This window comes from Lagopus muta, chromosome 5 (assembly GCF_023343835.1).
Source record: "Lagopus muta isolate bLagMut1 chromosome 5, bLagMut1 primary, whole genome shotgun sequence".
NCBI classification, from domain to species: Eukaryota; Metazoa; Chordata; class Aves; order Galliformes; family Phasianidae; genus Lagopus; species Lagopus muta.
The window spans coordinates 16526650-16551335 of NC_064437.1; the positions used below are offsets into that span (position 1 = coordinate 16526650).

Here is a 24686-nt window from a genome sequence, read left to right on the forward strand (position 1 = left end):
GCCTGCACGAGAGCCGGGGGGCGGCGGGGCGCCGAGGCGGAGCGGGGCCGGGCCGGGTGCCGGTGGGGGCGGTGCGTGCGGGCGGCGGGGGCTGACCCGGCGCTGCCGGACGGCGGGACGGACAGCGATGCGCGCGGCCCCGCGCCCGTCCTCGGCGTGCGCCGCGCTCTCGCCTGCGTGCATCGGGAGGCGCGCACCGCTGCCCGGCCTCTGGCGCTGCACGGAACGCAGGCCGGCACGCAGGAGCGAGCTTCGCCCAGGTATGTGTGTGCAGAGCGCCTAACGATGTGTGAAGTAGGAATAGCAAGGCTTTACTGCCGCTCACGGTTCTCGGTTTGATTCGTTCTAATGCTTCAGCCCCGTATTTCTGTACGAAGCCTGCGGCACCAGATCCGCGTTCTTTCCATCGCTGCAGCGTCCAGCTTCGTGCGGACGGCTGAGCGCAGGACTGACCTCGGGCGAGGGGTGCTGACAAAGCGAGGGTTGCGTTTGGTGATTAGGGGAGAGGGACCTCCGTCAGAGCCACCTTCAGCCTAGCAGGTAGGATCGGCGCGCTAAAGAACTTCTTGGAGCGGTCCGACGCCGCGGTTTTGTGGATGGCGTGTCAGCCACGTGCCGGTAAGCGCTGTGCGCGCCTGCCTCGTGTGCACGGGCACGGGAGCTCCAACGCTGCAGTTTTAGCCTTGGAAGCTGGACGGTTCTCTGTCACTTGTCACAAAAACGTGTGCCAGCCATGGGCTCGAGTAACTGCTGCGTCATTTACGAATAAGGTGCGTGCTTCCCAGCTACCATCCGCCGGCTTAGGAGCTGAGTGAATCCTCCTGATTCATGGCCAGCATTTCTTCGCGTTGTGTGCTGTCCTTTCTTACGTCGCTGCAACGTGTAATTAGGCAGTTGTCTGAAGCAGACTATTAAAAGTATTGCCATAGCACGGTCTTCCACTCAGATGAGTAACTGTCCTGTAGACAGCCTCACAAAAGCAATTGCTACTTAATCATCACTGACATTTGGGAACAACAAGGCTTTAATTAATAGTTCTGTTGAGGATGTATAAATCTCAAAAATTATTTTTGCTTTCCACTTAATTAGCTTCATAAAACTAATAATTAGGAACAATAGAGATGTGTGGCCTTAAATTACAGAAGGAGGAAAGCAATGGGGTCCTCTTTTGGAAAGTAACTACGATGTTAAAACGAGTTAACAAGTTGTATAGGCAATTTAATCCTATTTTTGTCTGTTTTGGTATCTTTCTCCTCTTACGCTTTTTCAGTGAAAAGAATGTCCTTAATGTAAAATGTATCCCAGATTACTACAGGGAGTGTAGATAGCAACTGTTTTTACTTAATAATTTCTTTTTTTCAGGGCTTTTCTTACAGCTTCTCTTTGCTCTGGGGTTTGTTTTTTTTTTTTCCTTCATACTGTAAGAAGTTTTAAGGAGCTGTTATTTCCGCTATATATGTATACTTCTCCTTTCTATGCTGAATATCTCTGTGAGGATGTTTTGGTGAAATTCATTAAAAACTGTTCTAAGCCTGGTAAAATTGGAAGATTTATTTATTTGGTTGGTTGGTTGGTCGAGCAAGTTGTTTAGAAACAAGAGGAAAAGGTAAGAGTGATACATACCTGTTCCTTGGACTAGGAAACTGAGAATCTGATGATTGCTTGGATACAAAGCAAAGATGCTGAGGTTTCAGGGAGTCTAGAAAGGCAACAATAGACTCCTAGGACAAGTGCTGGAAGTTTTAGTCGTTGGGAATTCTGCTTGAATACCAGATATAGCTTTCAAGAAGCAACTGATTGCAAAGCTTGAGGGAAGAATCAGAGTTTGGTGAGGCCAGTTAAAATAACTGTTTAAAGACTGAATAGGCAATCTGCAAGCTGCAAACCTAAAGCTTTCAGATGTTTTCTTTTATTCTTTTGGAAAACTGAGTAGAGTGAGCCTGTAAAGGTATCATCTGCAGTGTAACACTGCTAATTATGTCTTTTGTTTTTCAGTAGGACTTTTTTTTTTTTTTTTTTTTTTTTTCCCCCCCAGTGTGTTTGCATTCTTTCATATGGCAGCAACTCCCTGCTTACAGTCAGTGTCCTGGAGCAGGGAAATAGCAGGCTTAGTCCTGTAGGAGTTAAGTAGCTCAATAGATGGGGCGGGCAGGTTGCTCTCCATTTGGCTGTGTTGCACACGCAGTCATCAGTTCCTTGTCCAAGTGCCTTGAGAATGCTTTGTCTCAGCATCAAATATGCATGTGAAAGTTAATAACAGAAAGCAGCAACTCTCCTGAAGTTTAGCACATTGTGGTCACATTGACTAAATGATGTGAAGCAGGTGAGGTATGGGACTTTTACAAGGAAGACCACAGTTAGTGACAGACAACAGTTTTTTTCAAGATTGTAAAATGAAAAATGCTGCCACTGAATGCAGAACCTATTTGTGTGAGAGAAGCAGTACAGTCGCCCTGAAATAATGTGTCAGAAAGTGATGTCAGTGCAGTAATTGCAAAGGCTCTTTCCAGTACTTCTGCCGCATATGCAGAAAGTACCTTTGAACTTAGTTACTGAAGGAGAAATTATCCACTTTCATTCTATGTAACTGATTGCTGTTATCCAAAAGAAAACTTTGAAACTCACAGGTAGGAAAAAATAGATTTAAAAAAAATGGTATTGCATTTTTTTATCTATTTACTACTGTATAAAGAAAAACATGCTGCTGTCCTTTTTGTGTGTGAATATTCTCTGTGGAATATTCTTACTGGTACATTTGGTCCATGTCTCCAAGAAACTCTTTTCCAGCAACTAAAGTACACCTTGTGTTCATGCTTTCTTAACTGGCACTTTGCTTCATTTCTCCTTCTAATAATAAGTTCTAGAGGTAGGCATAAGAAGTATTATGAATATAAAATTAATTAAATAGGAAAATGATGTACTTGTGTTGTTCAGATGGTATTTTGCTTTTCGTGCCTTCCTAGATAAGTATCTTCTAAATTCCTTGTCCATTTGATGAGGATTTTTCAGGTTGTTCAGTCTGTGATTTTTTACTCCAAAGTAACTTACAGGTAGGGTAAGTAGATGATGTGACTCTGGACAGAATCTTCATACAGCATTCCTGGAGTTTAATGATATTACATTACAACAAAAATGTTCAGACTAGAAGGCTTGCTCAGGAGATTCCTGCCAGCCCCAGGGAACGTGCCCCACACATACTTCCTGCACTTGTTTTCTTAAGTGCAGTCATTTTGCTGTGTTTTGAGCGAGAATGCAGCTCTACAAACATCTCCAGCAGCACAACTGGAGGTAAACTACCAAAACAGTTCGAGGTTGGGTGAGGAAAAGGGCAGGAACCTGTCAGCCAGGCTTTGCCACTGGAAAGATCGCCGTATGGAACGCTTTATCATGTTAAACCTCAGTCATGTTATGTATCTAAATATTCTCAGTTTCTGCAGGATAATTGTGTATGTGAAGGGACTTGGAAAACAAAATGTTATATAAGTGTACAATTTCTGCAGAAAACTTTCTTTTTTCTTTCTTTCTTTTTTTTTTCTTTTTTTTTTTTTTTTTTTTTTTTTTTTTTTTTTTTTTTTACACGTGCTTCCAATGTTACTTAGAAACTTAAAGAGAAGTGATACTATGTTCTCTGATTAGAGAAAGAACTTCTGAGTGGGTTCCTAATCAATCTTTTCTCATGCTAGAACTGTAGAGCTGTGTCTGGAAGACTTTAGATCAATACTGGCATCATGGATGTTGTGACAAATTCTGCTGTTGGGAAGAGCAGGGATTGTTAAGGTTGTAGACTAGAGTGCTGTGCAGGAGCTGGGGGTAAGGTGGAGCAGGCAGCTGGTCAGTGTCCAAGTGAGAGATGTGCTCATGTAATGGCAGCATCAGGGTGTATCTGTCAGTCTGGCAAAATGCATCCCTTTTAGCTGCAGTTACTTTCAGTTACTTTGTTTGGACTGAGTTTACTTTTACTTTTTTGTGAGTCAGAAACTTAAAAAGCTGCTATCATTGCAATTATAGTAACGCAATCTTAGAAGTCCTGATTAGTATTTGGGATCAATAACATCTGTATGTTCACTTTACAGTTAGTACTGTGCTTCCTGGCATGACAATGTTTCTCATGTATATTTAAGATGGTTCCCATTTATTTAAACACAAAGAAAAAACATTTGCAAACAGTTGAACAGTGCTTGATACCACTGGCTGAAAAGCTGGAACAAAATCTCTCAAATAATGAGATTAATTCTCTGAATTAAATTGGCTTCTTTCTCCCATTCACATTTGCCATTCTTTCCATTTTGATTTCCAGTAGCGTGCTCTGGTGTCTGATGCTGCCATCGGTGTCAGACAACAAAGTGGTTGTTAGCTTACAGCTAAATAAGGAAAGTATCCTTCCCTGCAGCTGCCTGCAGATTTTACATTTCTTGAGAAATACCCAGATTTCCCTTTCTGGCTGTGACAAGTTTCTGTATGTGGGATATGGGAATGGGCGAGGAGGGAGGAGGCAGCTTATGGCAGTCTCTTTGGGCCAAAGTACCACCTATGAGTTTGCAATCAAAGTAGCAATTTGTAGGGAAAATGTTTTTCTGTGCTAGGCACGAGGTGCACTGCTACCAGATGTCCCATCAGCCCGGTCTGACAGCACACCAGCGAGCCAGCATTGCTCCAATGACCCCACATTTGGTAGCAGCGTGAACGTGTTCTGAGTGTGGTTTTAGGAAGCATGAGCATTAATGGTACAGAGAACCAAAAGTGCGTAGTGCAGCTTGCCCTGATTACTGGGTAGTACACTTAGGGAGCGGTCCTGCAACATAATGTAAACTCGTGTTCTTTGATCTATTCAAAGTGTTGGGAGAAAGAGGCTATTGTTTCACAGCTCAGAAGTACTGAGCAGCCTGGAGTTCACTGGGTGCCTCTGGCTGCTCAGCCTGGACAAATAAGTCCCCCCCCACTCCTCCTTGCTTCTTTGTGTATATTTATATTCCTAAAAATAAGTATGGAGTCTGATACTACCTTCCTGAAAATAAATTTTCAAGTCTGCTCATAATGTAAAAAGGAATTTGCAGCATACTCAGTAGTGAGGTTGTAGGATTCTCTGCACGTTTCCTGCTTCACTAAAACTGGTGAGTTCCAGTGATGGATCTGTGAGCAGAATGTGGGGGCACACATTTGCTTTGCTTTCTTTGGATCCTTGCTGCCAGGAGAAATTTGGCCATTGCTAATGCTGTTGGTAGAGGGAGACAGCCTTATCCATGACCTCATCCATCAGCTTGCATCAGCATATTCTTCCTCCTCTCAGAGGTACTTGGAAATTGGTACTTGGGTGACACTGCTGGCATCTCAGGTCTGTTTGTAGGTTCCAGTACTCTGCCCTCAGCATGTTCAGGCTTTAGAAAAATGTTTCTCACCCTTTTATGCTCTCTTCTTCCCCTGCTTATGCAGATATGAAATGTGATGTTCTCCACAGTAAAGATGAGTTCCTGAGATGAAAGAGGGAACATTTCTGAGCTGTTAAAATTTCTGAAGATCTGGCATTGAATTGGTAAAAATACTGGAGCTTAAAAAAAAAAAAAAAAGGAAGGTCATATAAAGAGGGAAGAGACAATGTGCTCTGGTTTTGTTCTACGCTGTATTTGGTTCTCATTTCTCTCCCTCCCCTTTTTCTTGTGTCTTTACAGTTATATTTTAAAATGTCATTTATTGACTGTTGTTTGGGGATGCTGCCAGGTTTGGCTGGAGGTCTGGGGATTGGTCCAGACCCTGTTAAAGGCCATTTAGTGTAATGACTTCATGAGCTCTCCATGGAAATTGAATTCTTTGTAGGTTTATAAAGACTGGTCAGGTTACCTCAGTATTTTAGTTTGTACAAGCCTGTGTATTGATGTTGTAAGACAATATATTAAAAATTTGGAATCTGCCATTCCTTTTTTTGCTATTTTCTGTTTTGTTACAAACATGTAAGATGTGAAGTCCAGACAAACTATTAATGAAAAGCTCTCACAGTTAACAATCCAAATAAAGCAAGATAACTTGCCTTCTGCACTGCATTTTAAGTCTTCAATTATGTAATCAATACACAATTTAAAAACAGGCTTTTTTTTTCCCATCAACTTCAGATGCATAATGTTGTTCTCTCAACGAATAAATGAATTGGGAAATTGTACACAATTTGCATCAACTATTGTGAATTTAATGCATGTGCCATGAGGGTTGGTCCATTCCTGTTGTTGTGAATTAAACAATGTTAATGAGACAATTGCTTAGAGCTAAGGAGTTATGTTAAGTATTTTGCTGACTGACTATTAGTGTATGACTGAAAAGAAGTAAAACTTATGCTTGTGAAAGCACTCAGGAGATGTCATGGTAGCTCCTGAGTTATTAAGGCTGGATTAAAGACAAGTTAAAAAAGTAGAATTTCAAAATAGAGATCTTGCATGTGATTTCATATTATTTTAAAAACACTTTGAAGACAAATTATGTTTTCTTTTCTTCTGGACCTTTGTGTCTGAGGACTGGTATGATTGGAGATGCCAGCAGTTTTTACACAGGAGTTAGCCATGCAAAGAGTGTGTTCATGCACTGAAATATTTTTGTTTGTTTTGCATCTAATTGAGAAACCATCAGGTAAATGGCAATTGCCTTTCAGAAGTCCCGTCCATGGGAAGAACAATTTGTTCAAAATGACATGGAGAAATTCCTGGCTCTGGAATTCCCTTCCCCATGTGTTTGTTTTGGTAGTCAAGATCAGTATCAGCAGAAGCTGTGATCCTTGCAACTTCCACAGCATGGATGGGGGATGTGTTCTCTTCCAGATTATTTTTTATTGTAGCAGTATGCAGGAATTTCTGGGGCAGGTGCTGTACAAATGTAAGATGTCCCTGTTTTAAGGAGATGTAATTTTTGTGTTTTTTTTAAAACAAAGATTAATTATGCGAAGAGCAGTGTATTGCCTGGCTGCTTGTATTTTCTTCAGGATAATTTGACAAATAAGTGTTTTGTTTAGTGCCCGGATGGCCTACATTTGTGATGATCAGATGTTCTGAGTTCTGAACGTGGTGCACACGTAGTGCTGTGTGCAGTGAGTGGAGCACTTGCTGTGTGCACGCGGAGTGCAGGGCCATCACAACGTCCCTGACCTGTGTGTGGCACAATGTGCATGTGGGCCTTGGGGCTGGAACATCGAGGTCCTGCTGCCCAGGATAGCTGGGATGTGAAGGCTCTTTCTGTCAGTGGGATGCTCTTGTTTCTGCTGGGCATAGTTTCCGCATAGTTTTTATGTGGAAAGAAGAAAGAAGACATTGCCAGAGGAACTCCAGATGTGTAACACCTGTAACTCCACAAATCAAGTGAACAAGTGCCGAAATTTAGCCGAAGTTTATGAAATCCAGTGGTACCATTGTAGCAAAGTGTGTACGTGAGCAGTAAAACAAGAATAAATGTACAATGCTGGACAGAAAGAGTGTTGTTGTAATTGGTGAATATTAAATTTCCACAAAAATGGCATTGTATACAATTACATGGTGTATTTGTTGCAATTCACAGAGACTTTTTGAACTCACAATGTATACATAGTATGTTTTATGTCGACACTTCCACCTTAGCTTTACTTACACATATTACATAGACAATTAGATTATTTTTCCTGTTTTCTTAACTCATTATTTATTATCTGTGTATTTTATATTCAATTTCTTTCCTAATATTTGTAGATATCTGAGTAAGTCGACCAGAGTGAGTGCTGCTTATCTGTAAAGATGTTTATGGTGTTTGAATAGCGTCAGTGGAAACGGAGGCCTAAAAACTTTCCCCTCTGGGTCTGAAAGGAAAGCTTTAGTTCTGTGTTTCAGCATGAAATGATGTAAATCCAATGCTTCTTCTCTTTTTATATCTTTCTTACCAGGGCTGCTGTTTAGATGAGAGATTTGTGAGTTACAGAGCACGAGCTCCTTCACGTGACCAGAACTGCACAGGGACTTGTTTCAAATAATGTGCAGATCCAGGCTGTAGACAGAAGGAAAATCTATAAACCTGCTGGTAGCAATGGAAACTAAGAATTAAACTCTAGGTAAGAAGCTCATAATTGGTAAGAGTGCCAATACAAATTTGTTTTAAATAAATGATCATTGTGGTCCTTTTCAACCCAGGCCATTCTGTGATTCTATGATTCTATAAAATTACAGCATTAACAATTCCACAAGCAGGATTTTTGCAAAAAAATATTATCAGCAAAAAATAAAGAATAGTACATTCTGGAGCTTTGAAACAGGTACTGTTAGGTCAGAAAGTATACTTCCTTTAGAAACAATGTATTATCCCCGTTAATATTTACTACCCAAAAAGAAATTTAAAAGTTTTAATATGTAAGAGATCAATTTAAATATCATGTTGTTTTCTGAAAAGTTTACAGTAATTGTAAATATTTTTCAGTATTGTATTAGCAAACCATGTAGAAAATTTTGTTTTGTTTGGTATTTTTTTTTGTTGTTGTTTTTGTTTTAATTTATTCAGGATTTTAAAAATGGATTTCAATAGCATTTAGACATAAGTAATATGTGTGCAGGAGGTTTTGTTATTTCTTTGTGCTGCTGAGAAATTTTCCTTCATTTCCTCAGGACTCACAGATTAGCAAAGGGTGGAAAACTCAGGGAAGATGGTAGATATGCTTTTGTAAAATCTTAAAAATTGACTGAAATATTTGGGAGGAGCTGTATTGTCTGAAGAAGCTACATAGCATTTTCAGATTAAAGATATTTTAATGTCAGATACATTATAAACCAATCTTTTTGTACCATGGTACATTCTGAAAAAGGCCTCATTGGATGCAGGGCAGCTGCTATGGCATGTGCCAAAGCTGAGGCTGATCTACGAGAGGCTTAGAAGCTGCCTTTAGCATGCAGATGAGTGATACTCTCCCAAGTGTGCATTCTCCCTCATTACCTGATGTGCTGCTTCTGAACATCTGATGCTGTCATGTACAGTAGAATACCTAAGGTGAAAACGTGGTTTTATTCTCTACTTAAATTATGCTAATTTTAATTAACAGCCTGCCTATTAAAGAGGCATTGCTTTCTGACCCTTTGCATGTTGAATGGCTGGGAAATAATTTGCTTGGTTGTAGTGCTGCTTGGCTCCAATTTCATGCTTTTCAATCGCATGCCATTACAAAATACATCTCCCATTTTCTGCTGTTCTGACATCACCAAATTCCAGTCACTACCCCATTCCACAGTGCTCTTGTTGCTAAGAGCCTCAGCTATCACAATGCAGAAGGAAATATATGCATGCAAAGAAAATAGCCTTGAATGATCTCAGGCTTCCTCCTGCTGCTTTCAGTGTGCTTCATCTCGTGGATTAGGGAACCAAGAAGTAGCATTAATTTCAGAGCTCTCTAGGTTAAGCCTTTGGGAATTGAATGCTTTCTGCACCCTTAGTTTGCTGATCCTAAGGATGCATCCAGGTGCAGCATTGTTTATTAAAGGGCATAAGTGACAAAGCTGCAGTGCTGCCTTTATTACTTCATTGCTCAGATGTGTCTTTTGGGCACATCGGGGGAAGAAAACGCATGGAGGAGTGTGAGGCCAATAGCGATAGAAGAAAATACTGTGACAGAAAAGGAAAAGGGGAGAGAAAACAGAGGATAAAGCAGGAAAGAAAAGAGGAAAAAAAAAAGAGTTGGTGTAATGCAGTTTGATGTTTTTTCATAATGCTGACATGATGTGTCAGCGTAGCGGTTTGTACTGCAGGATGATAAACTCACCATACGCCATTTTACAGGTCCTCAGTAGCTTCTGGATGGTTATACTTGGGACAATAATGCCAGTAGAGAGGGTAATGCTGCAGGTGAGGTTAACTAAATGAAGGAGGCAGTGTGTGTTGAGAGATAAATGGAGAAGACAGAAAAACTGGAAGAAAAACTGAAGAAGGGTGGCTGAGATGCAGGAAGAGGTTAGCGACCAGACAGCTTTCCAGAACAAGCCTTTGTTTGAGCACTGAGAGTAAGTACTGCTGTCAGAAATGCTGTTTCAAATGGAGAGGTGACTGGAGCTAGGAGAGCTGAATTAACTGATCTGAGATGGAAAAGGGAGAGTGTGTTTAGAGGAAGTAAACTAGTGCAGGGGAAAACTAAGATATTGTTTAATATACTGTTACTCAAATATGTGTCGAGAAATGATATAGTGACCTGTGCTGGAAAGGTAAGATTTACATTCCATGGTACTCAGATCTGAGCGTGTATAACACAGCATGCACCGATGTACAAAACATGTGCTGTTTGGAAAGAGTAGATATTGTACTTTTTTTCAGGCAATGCAGCTCGGTAACTATTAACTGGGAGCATGCAGAGCATATGTGGGGGAAGTATACAGAAACAGTGTGTTTTCTCTATGCATTTTTTGTTTTTGGGGTGTGGGGTAGGAGGAGTTGTGTTGTTTTTTAAATGGCATCTTGTTTTCTGATTTGCAATCACCATTTCCCTGCCATTTTTCAGCTATTTTAGCTAACACCAAATTTAGGTCCTTTCTTTTCAGTGTCTTTTCAGCCATGGGTTGTCTATATTAAATGCTGTAACATCAGCTGCCTACAGTTACTGTGATTACGCTCCAGGGGTGGCCTGAACAATTTTCGTACAATGGAGCTGGCTCTTTTCTCACTCACACCAGTCTAACTGTTGGCTACAGTGCAGTTGCTCTTGATTCACAGCATTGTGAAAGGAGAACTGTGCTTGCTCTTTCATACATTCCTTCATCTCCACAATGTTTTTGCTTACATGTATAATTGATTCTCTGGGAATATCTCCTGCTGCTGACAGGTAGATTTCCTAAGATGAAAATAAATTTAAGCTCTTCTTAGATTACTGAGTTCAACCCATTGCTGCTACAGCACCACATTATATAATTTATTTCATAAACTGATCAGGTTGTGCTTTAAACATTAAGATTCTACTCTTAATTCAGATGGAAAGGTTAGTTATGTCCTAAGTTCAAAGCCAGAACCAAAATAGTTTTCAGCTGCTCTGGAAGTATTGTGCTTTCTCACATATGCCTCACTTTTCAGTATGTTGGCTGTGATAAAAATTTCATACTCTGCAGAGGCAAGCTCAGCTCTGAGACAACACAGTTTGAAATAACAGGCATACTTAGAAAGGTGCCATGGGGTTTTCTTTTCATTGTCACCTCTCAGATTTTAGTAGGAGGTACAAGCCATCATCTGACAACACATTTCTGCCATACCTGGAGTGTCACTCTGTTTGTCAGTTACAGAAGGAGAAGGATAAGGAACAGGTGTGTAAAACTTGGCTGAAGATGAGCTGCTACTTTCCTTTGACACCCCGTCTTAGCAGATCCACTCCACTTCAGCCAGATTTGTTCCTCATTTGTTGAATTTTTTAGCTAGTTGGCATGAAGCTTAAGATCATCAGTGTAACCAAGAGGTTTTGTTGCATGGATGAAAGGAAGAGTCCATTTTTTTTTTCTCTTAGGTAGCGTAAATAAGAGGATTCAACTGAAACTAACAGAATGCTGTTACCTACAAATGTTACTGTAGTACCTCCATGTCTTCCCTGCTTTTCCAATGCTCTTTCAGCATATTTGCTCTTTCATGAAGATGGAAAATGATTTCTTTTTCTTGCCCCCTGTTCCTTTATCTCTATGCTACACCTCTGTTTAGCAGCTCTGTTGCCCTTACTTCCTTTCCTAGCTGAAGCTTGGCTCCAGAAGTTAAATTTGTTATTGGGAAACCTCTTGACAGTTACCATTATTGGGGCAACCGGAAAGGGAGTGATAAAAATGTGCATAAGATGTATAGCAACCAGTTGGCTATGGCACTACTATGGTTACTGTTTATCCCACCCTTTGGGTAGTGTATTTCCAATGCAAATAACAGGTGCACTAGATGCAGCTGCAGGCCTCCTGGCGCAAGTGCTGCGTGTTGTGGTTGTGCTGCGAGTTCATCAGTAGTGACTCGGATGCTGGACAGGAAGGTGTACGAAGTAAATTTGTGGATAACACTAGATTGGGAGGAGCTGTTGAATCCCTCAAGGATAGAGAGGCCTTGCAGACAGATCTTGGCAAATTAGGGAGCTGCATGAAGTTTAACAAGAGCAAGTACCAGATTCTGTGCCTGGGATAGAGCAGTCCTGGATATGTGTACAGACTGGGGGATGACAGGCTGGAGAGCAGCTCCATAGAAAGAGGTCTGGGGTTTCTGGCTGATGGCACATTGAATATCAGTCAGCAATATGTGCTGGCAGCCAACAGGGACAGTTGTGCCCTGGTGTACATCAGGACCAACACTGCCACTGAGCAAGGTGTGGGGGGGGGGGGGGGAGGAGGACTGTCTTGTTTTGCTCTGTGCTGTGCAACCTCACCTCTGTAAGCACTGTGTGCAGGTTTTGATGCCAGAATGTAAGAAGGATGGAATGCTATTAGAGAGCATCCAGAGAAGGACTACAAAGATGATGAAGGGTCTGGAGGTCAAGGCATATGTGGAGCAGCTGAGATCCCTGCGTTTGCTCAGCCCAGAGCAGTGGCTGAGGGAGGCTTTGTGGTGGCTGCACACAGGGAGCAGAAGGGCAGTGCTGAGTTCTGCTGTCTGTGACAGGGCCCAAGGGAATGACATGGAGCTGTGCTATGGAGGGGCAGGTGGGTGTTAGGAACAGGGTCTGCACCTGAGGACAGTGGGCATGTCTCCAAACCTGCATGAGTTCAGGAAGCTTTTGGCCAGCACTCTCAGACATAGGGTTTAGGTCCTGTCTGGAGGCAGGAATTGGACTCTGATCCTTCCAACTCAGGATATTCTGTGATTCATGCAACACTTTATGAGAGTGTAAAGTTACTCTCTTGATTTTGTTGGAGTTTCCTTGCCCATGCAATACTGGCATAGCATGTTTGCACAGAATATTTCTTGGGGTTTGCTTGGACGTAGGACATCCAAGTTGAAGCTGCTGAAGGTATGCAGTAACATCCAATTCCAAATGTATAGGCAATGCTCAGAATATTCCTGCAGGATATTTCTAACTGATAAAAAGAACAAATAACCAAACTAAGTTAGCCTGAGCACACAGTAGCCATATTTAAACATGTCTACAGCTTTTCCTTCTGCTGCAATGCTTTTGTACTCCTTAGGCAGTTCTCTTTTATCTGTAAATCCTTTTTGTCAGAAGGATGAGAGAGATCCCACAGGGAAAGCAGTTGCCAGCCAGGAATTCTCAGTGCATCATCATCTGTCAGCTTTCCAGTCAGCTTTGTTCAACAAAGCACATGTGGCTGTTGAGAGACAGCATTGGTTCTGGTGTTTGACAGTGCTCATTGTGGGCCAAGGTGCAAGCAGCAAGGCAGGTCAGACAAGTTTCACCCACACACTGTGCTGGGCCAGAGGAATTATTTGGTAAGATGTGTACTACACAGGCCTGATGTAGAGATCTGGGGAGTGTCTGGCTTGTCTTGTAGATGCTTCCTAACTCTGTAGGTGATGAGTTATTTTGAGGTTTAAAACTCTGATAGGTGGTCTGGCAGAGTTATCTGTTCAGATTAAGACACTACCATGCTCATCTGCCTGCTTTACCCTGCTGCTAGTACTACCACACTTTGATGGAAGAGCCTCCAGGTCACAAGCTGGCATATTAAACAATTACCTCCTTTAATTGTTGTGCTCTGCTAAAGCAATCGTGACCTCAGGCAGCTGGGAGAAAGAACACCTTAAGACAAGGCTGAAAAATATACCAGATCTTGTTGGTCAGAGCTTCTGGACGTGAGCTGTAAGCAGAGAGTCTTTGCCAGACCTGCCTCTCCCTGTGTCCCTGTGGGCTTGAGAACAGCCACTGCTGCCTTTGCTGGTGCCACAGATTTTTGGTCACCCCAGAGTCCTGCTGCTCATTTGAATGGAATATGGTTATTGCAGTCATTTTGCTTAGGAAGGGGAAGGTATGTACAAAGTACGTACAAAATACGTACAGAGAAGCACATATAGGGTATGTACAAATAAATTTTAAATTTGGTGATACAGGGCTAAGCAAAAATTGAGGCCTGCTCATTGGAAAGTGAATTTCTGAAGAAAATTCTCCTCGGGCTTTTCTAGTTTGCCATTATGAAAGTGGTTTAAGATCCCACCATGCTGTTCTTAGGTTTTATTGTTTATTCTGTTTCATCAGAAACCCCAGATATACGTAATAGAGGGCAGGTTGAAATATTTCACTATATGAAGAATAAATTGATGCAACAGAGTAAAATATGAGAGCTTTTTTAATACTAATTTCATTAAGAAATTGTGTGAATGTGCTATTGCTGTCTTTGTTTGTCCATCTGTTTGATGCTGGAAAAAGGTTGGAAGCAGGATTAAGATCTCCTGCTTTGTTCAGCTGAGTATGTCAAGTGGAATTTTGTTACCAAAATGCTGCCAGAGTCAGTCAGCCGTAGGACACAAGTCCAGCTGAAGTCAAGCCTCAGCAGTCCGGATCTTTACACAAATTCTTACCTGGCGGTTGATTTATTTGTTCAGCAATGGATTAAGCTTTAAACAAGTACAGGTGCTGGGGATGTGCCCTGCCCACCTCCTACGGGTTTCCAGTAGGCAATGTCAGTTTCGGTTCTGTCTTTGAGCCTTTGCATTCCTGCTATGAGAGACATCTTGCAAGAGAAATTAACAAGCACAGCTGGGATAGATGGTTTCTTGGGCAACGGCAGCTGATCCTGTTGCAATTACATCTGAATACCTTTAAAGTTATGTTCGTTGAGAGAACTTATACATTTTTTATCTTAAAGATCAGGCATCCTTGCTGGAAAATGGAAGTTGGAGTGGTTTAGGATGCATTTGATGAAGGTTTCAAAAGGAAACAATTTTGAGCATTTTGTTTCCTGCTTGGTAAGATTTACCATTTCCTGGGAGAAGTTAACCAAGTCCATCAATCTTCAGTGTTTAATTTTGTTAATGCAATTTTGCTTTGATTTTCTATTTTTTAATAAATACAATGTAACGGCTCAAAGATGCAAAGTGAATAATAATTTAAACAAAATCGGAGCATTTGATTTCAAAACCGGCAAGTATCAGCAGTACTTGCACTCTGCACAACCCAGGATCACGGGTACTGCAACCTTCATACGTACGGCGTGGTCGAGGAGCATTTTTCCCATGAAATATATTCGGCGGCGGGGCTAGAGAAAGGCGCGGTGGCTGGAATTCTATCGAAGGGCGAAACGCTCTGCGTAGCAGCCCTTTTTCCTCCCTCGACACGTAAGCCTTTCTCAGCCCCGCGCATTTAGCAGAATTTGGGGTCCAGAGTCCAGCGCGGCGCGGCGCAGCCTGCGGAGAGGCGGTGAGTGCGCTCGGCGGGGCGGGCGCGGTGCTGTCGGGAAGCCCCAGGGAGGGAGGCAGCGGCGCGGCCGTCCCCCGCTGCTGACGGCGAGCGGTGCGGCCGTTCCGGTTCGCGTCGGGTTTTGGCTCGGCGCGGCAACGCTACCGCGGCGGGGCGGTGCTTGCTGGCCCCGCTCCGGGCGCTGCGGTGTGCCCGCACCCTGCCGCTACCCGCAGCCGCCGCCGCGCCCCGATCCGCGGTGCCCGACGGCGCCGCCTCCCGCGGGCGCGGTCCGCCGGGGGCTCCGGGGTCGGGGAAGCCGCCCTCCCCTGGCGGACCCCTGAGGCAGGTGGCGGCTCGGCCGCTTTAAGGCTGCGCCTGCCGTAACCCGAGCATCCCGTGCGGGAAGGGCTGGTCTCGCCGCCGCCCAGAGGCACGGCTGCAGCTCGGCCCCGGTAGCCCCGCTTTCAGGTGCGGCGGGGTGGAAAAGTGGGCGCTCACTCCTCTTCTGTCTCCCCTCCCGGCTCCGTTAGCCGACGAGGACGAGTGGACGGAGGCTACGAAGCGGAGGTAAAGGCGCAGGGGCGGCGCAGCTCAGCCCCTTCGTCCCCACCCCTGCCGGGCTGCGCGGCGGCTCCCTCCCTCCGTTACTCCCTCCTTCCCTCTCTCTCTCTCGGCGACCGCCCCGCACGGGGCCGCCCCCAGCCCGCGGGCCGCAGCCGGCGGCGCTGGGGGCCGTGGTAGCGCGGAGCGCAGCGGACGTCTTTCTCCCGCGGCCGACAGCAAGGTTGCCCTCCGCTCGGGCCGGCCCTGCCCCTGCCCTTACCCCCGCCCGCGGAGTCCCGCCGCTCCTGGCTGAGCGCACTCCGAGGTAACGCGGCCCCGGGCCGCTGCTCGCGCGTTCCTGCGGGGCTTCGGTGCCGCGCCTCGGGACCGCTCGGGCTGCGCTCGCCGTATGTCCGAGAAGTTCTCTCTTTCCTTCCTTCTCTCTTTTCCCCATTTCTTCCCCGCTGAGAACTTCTTGCAGTGTGTGAGGAGATGGATGTTTCGGATAAATGACATAGCAACACGTAGCTCGCTTCGGTACCAAACTGCGTCGCGTCGGGTCGCTGCCACGGCGCTCCGGAGCATAGCCGTAAGTGGAGCTTGGCTGTAAATGTCCTTACATAGAACAGGGAATGTCTTAACCTCCGATTGTTATTGCTTTTCTTCGTGTCTCCGTTCTTCTGCTGCGATGTGGTAGGGATATTTCCTGCATTTCCTACTGAGCTAACAAATGTAGTTCCATGCTAATCAGGGCAGTATAAACTGCGGTTCAGACCCAACAACACTCGAGCATTGCAGCTGGTTTATTATTAGGTTTAATATAATGTGTGCCAACAGTCAGCAGTAGCACAGAGTTCTTTGCAAATTACCATAGTAAGGTTTACAAGGGTTGGGTTGAGCTGTGAGTTTTAACCAGACCAGGAGAGCACGGCGCTGAGCGGGATGCCCTGGTATTGCTCGCAGTTTTACCACGTTATCTTGTTTGGAAAGTGATCCTGTGTGTCTTGCAGTCCAGCCTGGCAGAGGTGAGGGCTGTGGGCCTTGTGTCTCATGCTGTGCGTACACACTGGGTTGTGTGTACATACAGGGCAGCGTGTCTTACTGTTCTGATGGGAAAGGCTGATGTGAGCAGAGGAACAGCAATCTGAACAGGACATAAATGCTGGGTGCCATTGATGGTACAGGTGCTGGATAACTCTACTCCTCCTTTATGCTCTCAGTAAGTGCTGGCTTCTTGCTATCAGAAGTTGCTAATTGTTTCATACTGGAGGTGAATGAATTCTGAGTTTATATATATCTACTTAATGGTTTTCTTTTCTGTTTTTTTTTTTTTTTCCCCCCCTGATTTTCAAGTAGAAACAGAATGTGAGGAATAGCACGTGGTATTAATACCAGATGAAAGGATTGTATTTTCAGCTCTTTCTGAGTACGACTGAAAAGTGATGTTATTAGCTCTTTCAAAATTAGTGGGGTCAGTAGAACAGTTTGATACTGTGCTGCTAGAGTGGTGCCTGACTAACACCTTTCTCACTGTTGTCAGCTTCCAGTGTTTGATAATATTTATTTATCTAAAGTCTACTTTGAAAGATGCAGGAGTGAAGTTGTAATTACTGTCTAGCTCAGTGGTTAAGACAATAATCTGGGTAAGCCAGGAGAAGACTGCTGTTCAATAACTAATGGTGAGGATCCAACACTGTTACATTACTCTTTTCCTGTGTTGCGAAGTAGTTACACCAACTCTCCCCACTATCAGCTGGCTGAATGGTAATCAATGACTGTGCAGTTTGGGGGATAAAGTGTCCGCTCATATATAATCCATGCCATTCTGTGTCCAGGTTGGACTCTGCTGGAACACCATGAGAAAATACTGGGGCAGAGAGCCACAGCATATTTGAAAGCTGCTTTTGATTTCCTAACTTTGGCTCTTCTCCTTGAGGCAAAGAAACTATATGTAATCAGAAGTGTATTATGGTTGTTTTTGTTTTGTTTTGTTTTGTTTTTTAAGTTATAAAGTTTAGTTCAGCGAGGTGAATGACTTTTCTTACTTAAAACAGAACATGGTAAGCAACACTTAATTTTCATGGTGAGTAGGACACAGTTGGAAACAGCTTAGACATATGAGAAAAAGTCTATAGCTGAACTGTTCTTCTGTCTCATATAAACACGGTGTTTGCAGGTGGTCCTTGAAGTGAATTAAAACACAGCATTCTTTAATTTTCTGAAGTAAAATATGGAATTATTCCTGGACTTTGGCACTTGAGCAGTGTTTTGATAAGGCACGTATGAAATCACCTTCTGAAATCAGTATTGCAAAACTCTTCAGAGTATCTGTCGGAGCAACCAGGCACCAGGTGACTGGTTTCTCCTCTGCTGCCATGGTACCTTCCTCCCTTGCCAGCATCCCATTTCTGTACTGCTGCCGTAAGTGCTGGGAGGTGTATGTACATCATACTTTAAAGTCCGAGCACGCACTTTCCAATGACTGCTTTGTCCTAAATTCCCCATACGATGTCCATAGAAGAAAGATTAGAAGAAAGGTTAACTCCTTGAAAGTCATTTCTTGCAGTGGATGGCTGGGAGTCTTCTGTTTAATTCCATCATCTCCTGTACTAAAATGAACACCCGCCATGCACTGAAATATCACTTACCTAATGAACTCTTCAGGTGCCGAGGAGTGCTGGTGCTGCAGGAGAAAACTCTTGGACAAAAGAAAGCCATGTTTATGTCAGTGCTTTTGAAAATCAGAGGTATTGGCGTAGCCATTGCAGGTGAATACAATTAGTAGCATGAGAATTGTTATCTTCTAGTTAAAAGGATGTAGGAGAGGACTTCCTACAAATTAAACAATGTGATAACAAAGTTCCAGCCCCAGGAACGCAGCCTGGAATGGGCGCCGCTCAGTGCTCCTCAGTGGGTTTACATCAGAGGCTATAAAATTGAGGTGATTGATCTATTCCTTCAAACTGAGTATTAGAAAATCAGACTTAGCACCCAGACTCTCCAGTATTAAAAATTGCATAAAATTTGATTTGTTTTTTTGTGTACTCTTTGACAATGGAGAAATGTAGGGAGAATGGTATGGAAGTGCTTGAGGGAACATGGCATGTATGGGCTAGTGTTTGAAACCAAAGTTCCAGTACAATATGTTCTAGAGTAATCCACTGCTGAGCTAGAACTGGTCATCAGATAACCAGGGTGCATTGCAACATGTATGCTTTCAAATTTTAATTTGGAGTAAAAGTGCTCTTTGTGAACTGAACCTTCTCATTGTGCTCACTTAACTGCAGTTTGGGTTGGGTTGCACTGCAGACCTGAATCATGTAGGCTGACTTCTCAGTGTTAATGTAAAACATGTTTCCATACATTCACTCACCATCTACCCTACATACTTAAATGACTGTACCTACTTTTTTTACAAGTTGCTATTTTAAATAAAGGACTTTTATTCCTTTCTTTCATTTGTTCTCCCTGGTGCTCATTTCTTTTCATCTGCAATGCAGATATAAGTCCAAAAATCAAATGCATGTTCCCTCATTCCACAATGCACGTGAAGTGAATGTGGACAGCAGTGTATTATATCATTCTATCAGTTTTTTTCTTAATTTTTTTTTTTTTTTTTAACCACTGGGTTGTTGTAGTAATATCAAATTATGCTAACCTGTAAGCTTTCATTTTGTTTTTAGATGTGACAGCAGTCAGCTAAATAATGGTCTAAATAGCCATCTAAATAGTTTAAAACAAGCCATTTGGATTGTGAGTGTTTTCCAGTTTGTGTTCAACTTAATACAAATTCACTTTTGTAAGAGTTTGTGGCCTTTGCGAGTCTTGGAATATAAAGCACTTCACACACATCAAACTGGAGATGTGTGACAGATGTTTGTGACGTCTGGGAAATACCAGTCTGCCTTGTGATGTGCTGGAGATGTGTGAGAAATGACTGAAGCATTTAGTGACTGGCATTTGGGTTTGGTATTGTTTAGCTATTGATTTAGGCCTCATGAAGTAGGTAGGCCATCCAGCACCTGAAGTCATTGGTTCTGATGACAGGAAGCTCCTTGCTATGTCCAAAGATTAGGCTTTTGTGTGAAGAAGAAGAAGAAGAAAGCCCGAATGCATTGCCTGCATGATATTGCAAGGAGGAGCCCTCAGTTAGGCACAGAAGTGCAAATTGAGAAACCCTGTCTCTGTGAAGTGGAGAAATGTACAGCTGCAGCGAGGCTGTTGCTTACTGAAACCTTCTCAGCTGGCTTATGTGACTTCACTGTCACTTTTTGAAGTGCTGTCGGTAGCACTTTAAAAACAAGCAAAAACGCTACATTAAAAAAAAAAAAAAAAAAAAGTTACAACTTTCACATTAAAAAAAAAGTCTGGGAACACTTTTATACTTTTAGTGAATAGTGCTTCCATTGAGAAGTTAGTTGTCAAAGGCACTCTGCTGCTTTAAGTTGAATGGTTGATGAACTGAAATTAACAACTTCTTCTCTTCACAGGCTGAAGAACAATGGCTTCCTTCAGCAACCTGACTATTGGTATCGCTCTTGCCAGTTTTACCATATTCCAGCTCCTGTTCCATGTTTTAAGCTCTTGGGTATCCGCGCGGATAACACCTGGTTTTAGCAATCTCAGCCAAAAAAGGAAGATTGAATGGAATTCAAGGTAAAGTGTTCAAAACAAATGGTGGCTAATGAACTACCTCTTGTGGGCGCATGTATTGAAAACTACAGATAAGGGTATTGGTTAAACATGCACGAGGATTAGCAGGACAGATCTGTGTGCTTAACAAAGTCTGCATGTCGAAGAAGAATCTCCTTCTTGGACATGGAGTTACAAACACCTGTGTATTAAATGCTTTTTTAGATCATGATGCTCAAGTGAAAAAGGAAGTAAAAGAAAATAGTGATTGGTGAGAGGTACTAAGTTAATGTGGATTAATTTTAGATGACTTCTCTATGATTCTTCTATTTAGAGAATGGGTACGAAATTCCTTTCACCCAGACATGCATGAAAATCATACCTATTTCAATTTATTCTGTGATCTTACTGATAGTATTTCTCTGGGTCGTGCCTTTGTGTGCAAAGCAAGTTACTCTTGTCTCTCACTACTAGTACACTGCATCCTGCTTTAGATAGGTTTTCCAAGTATTTGATAAATTGTCATTGTGGAACTGTGGTGAGGCAGAGTTATACTACAGCTACATCTGTGTTTTGATGAGGAAGGGCAGGAGGATGTTGAGATGTAGGGTAAGTGTTCAGAAAGGAGTTGTGGAAAATTGGTCTAAAAACCAGCCTTGCTCCCTTTGTGTCTCTACAGACCTGCCACTAGGATGTGTGTACCTGTGCTACTCCTGCCCCTTGGGCAGGGCATAGGCAGCAGCTTGTGCAGCCCTGTAAACCTTTCCCTGGGTGGGTGCTGTCCTCTATTTTAAGCTATAAAGGAAGTATAGAGTAGTAACTGCAAGCAGGATAATCACTGAGGTTTTATTTCAAATAAACTTTGAAAGATTATATCTAGTACAGAAGTTTCTCCAACCAGAATGAATTGTTACAGTATAACTTCATGCTCAAGTGGCCTATTAAACTTTTAAAATATTTTTCAGGTGTTTCTGAAATTCTGTGTTGAGAAGTATGTACTGTACGGCTGTTACTGCACTCAAAAAGCATTATCATTATCGCTCTCCCTCCCCTGTCCTCTTTAAAGGCATTATCAAGTGGATGCTTTTAAAGTTATTTCCTTGTCTGTGCAATATTAGTAACTCAAATAGTTTCGTCCTCCATTTGGCAAATGTCTGCCTGCAGTGCTTTTAAAGGCACCATCTTAATTTCAGTCCAATCTTTGAATAATTGTGTACCTACCAAAACATCTTTCTAGATTGCCAGCTCACGATATCAGTGCAAACTGAGTTTTATCTCTGTGTTAGAAATCGACAATAAAGTCCAACAGGGAAACTAAACTTTTATCATATTGGAGCTGAACTTTTGTCTCAAAGCCACATCAAGTGACCCCTAAATTGCATAATAAGGTTTTTGAGGACATACCTCATGCTTGGTAGCATTATGGTAAGTTGCAAAGCTTTGCATAACAACACACAAGTTGTTTCACAGATCACAAGTGTGCTGGAAATAAGCTGCTCTGTAATCTCCGGGCTACTTTGCAGTAAGGTGTTTAATTACTCAAGTTGAAAGAGCACCTCAAGCTGTTCCCTTCTTTTTAACTTCTTTCCACGATTTTTCTTAGAGCAGGATGTTGATGTTAGTGCTAGATTTTAGATAAATTGTGGTTCAGTTCTGGAATTAAGAGGCATGAAACGTGAGGCACAGCTCATCAGCAGTTTGTTGGTTTTGTATCTGAGGAGGGCACGGAGTGAAAGAAGGGCTGATGGTGCTGGTGATTCTGCAAGAAGTTGGCTGTTAACTTTGCTAGCCAAGCACAGCACTTCACCACGCTGCTTCCTCACTTCAGTGTCTCACTGAAGTGAAGAAACGCCCCAAGGAGTATCTTATGTGTTCATAGAATAGAGAGACACGTGTCTACCGTGCATATGGCCCTGCGTGTGGAGGAAGTTACTATCTCCTGTTAAAATGAGTTTGATTAGCTTAAATGTTTGAAAAGTAGATGTTTGCTCTTCTGTCTTACATTCAGCTGCTCTAGGGAGGGCTCAGACAAATGGTTCTGTTGGCAGTCCTGAAGGAAACTGGCACAGAGGATGGTCATGCATTTTTATCAGCTCAGCTGGGTCTGGAAGACGGCATCTGCCTGAAATGAGCTGTAGCATTGAAAATATGTTGTTAGTTTTGAGGGTTTTGTGAGTCGAGCATTTGAGCTGCAGCTCTGGATCACGTTTTCCATATTGTCAGTTTGTTTATTCTGACCTTCCAAGAGTTAAGAACCAGTAAAGAAAATGATTCTGAGATCTTTCAATATGCACATTCTCAAATTGAATTAAAAGTTGCACTTCAACACAGATGTACTGTAACTAATTTGTCATGCAGAAGTTCCTGTCACCTCTTCTACAACATATATTTGTACTACTATTATACAGTTGTGAAAATGCATAGATTTGGTAGGAAAAGAATAAGTATACAGTTTACCAGTGCACCTGTTATTTTTTTTCTTTGCAGTTTAATGAGGAGTTAAAGGATGCAGGCTTTGACATTATTTTTAAAGAAATGTACTGAGCTTGATAGCTTGACCTAGTTTCCATATTAAAATGGAGTATTTCTCTTATTCTGTGGGGAAACTTCAAAGTCCAGAAATAAGGAAGAAATCTGCTTTTTTCTTTTTTCCTTTTTTTTTGTTTTATTTTCCCTTCTTTTTTTTTTTCTTTTTTCTTCTTCAAGTGCTGTGTTTGTATATAGCTTGTAAGCTTACCTGAACTAAGGTTTGAATAAACAGCCACTCCTAAGACAAACTGCAACTGCAAGCTAATGAAGTATAAGCTAGGACAAATTTTACTTCTTTCAGCGCTGTGCTCTCCTAAAGTTAAAAAATCCCAAAGTATTTCTCAAGCACTAACCTTGCATGCCATGCTTTGTTTTTAAAAGGATGCAAAGTTTCTGGTCTTATATAGTTCTGTGTTGTGAGAGTCAATGTTTTAATCAAACCACTAATTATCATTAAAATTCTGATAACAGAATTTTACTTTGTTTAAAGTTTTTTTTTTTTTTTTTTTTTTAATATATATATAAAACCTAAAATGCTATAATAGATATTAAATATTCATACTTAGCCTGTTGCATTTGGATATTCAGACTGTTCTTATCTCTCTCCGTTTTCTGGTGTATGATTGAAAAAGCTGTTGAAAGTAGCATGATGACACTCCTTAAGCAAATGGTAAATAGGGACATCTTTGATGAGAAGTGATAGAATTTTCTCATACCAATAGAAGATAACACATCCCTTGGAAACAGACTAAATCCCTCTTCATTCAGCAAACCTTCTAGAGGAAAACAGACAGGACCTGGCCATGCTTGGGGTTTGCCTGCCTCCAGCGCAGGGTGTGCTGCTCTGCCAGCACTTGTGGGCCTGGCTGATTCCTGTGACTACGTGTAAGACAGGAGGAGTATGAAATAGTGCAAGTGAGTCTGCAAGCTGGTAGGAAGCTGCTGCTGTTACACCTTGGATATGCAGCCACAGCTCTTGGTTACAAAAGTTTACTCTTTGAGGGCCAGAATCTACTTCAAGCGCTCCAGAAATTCTTTCTGAAATTTTCACCAATAGGATTTTCACTTAATGCCCCTCTTTGCAAAAACCCAGGCTCAGGAGAATTATTTTTGGGTCATCTTGGTGCCTGAAAGGAGGTACTCACAGGCCAGTCTGAGTATAAAATCAAGGCGCTTTCCTGTGGGTTTTCCATCAAACGAAGCAATGTAGTATTTGAGAACTGGATGTGGCTTTGTCTTTAAGTATTCATTAACAGTATGTTAATTTGAAAAACAAAAAAGCACCTGTAGATCTCAGTTACTTTACTTTAAAACCACTCTTTCTCTTCAGTGCTCGTCCCCCACGCCCCCATCAGAAGATACTTCTTTATGACTTCCTTTCTCACGTGTCACTGTGTAAGTGGTAAAGCAGAGATGCAGTGGGGCATGGCTTTGGGTGTATCTTACCTGCAGTACAGTACAGACAGTGACTGGCAGTATCTCCTTGTGACTGTGATCTGTTTTTCAGGACAGTGTCCACATTCCATGCCTTGGTGGTTGGTGGATTTTGTCTGTATATTTTGTTGTACGATGAAGCTGTTAATGCTGACCATCTCTGGTAAGATGTTGTTATTTACATGTTGTGTTTACACGGTCAAGTAACATAATAGAGCATGGAAAAAGTATCCTGCAATGTATTAATTAGTGTAGTAAATGTTTTATTTCC

General features: G+C 42.5%; 1 protein-coding gene across 8 annotated transcripts in view; it reads left to right on the forward strand.

The window, feature by feature from the left end:
* Positions 1-89: 89 nt before the first annotated feature.
* The window catches only part of TLCD4 (TLC domain containing 4), a 42384-nt gene continuing 17787 nt past the window's right edge, over positions 90-24686 (forward strand). The window contains exons 1-4 of one of the 8 annotated variants that reach the window (XM_048945492.1): positions 90-260; positions 7889-8053; positions 20311-20476; positions 24489-24578. In XM_048945492.1, coding sequence (XP_048801449.1) covers positions 20322-20476; positions 24489-24578 — 245 coding nt within the window. In that variant the 5' untranslated portion in view covers positions 90-260; positions 7889-8053; positions 20311-20321. Of the gene's footprint in view, positions 261-7888; positions 8054-8075; positions 9984-12440; positions 15296-15647; positions 15845-15941; positions 16146-16301; positions 16410-20310; positions 20477-24488; positions 24579-24686 lie in introns of those variants that run through there. The other 7 variants (XM_048945495.1, XM_048945493.1, XM_048945497.1 and 4 more) reach the window with 7 other exon arrangements.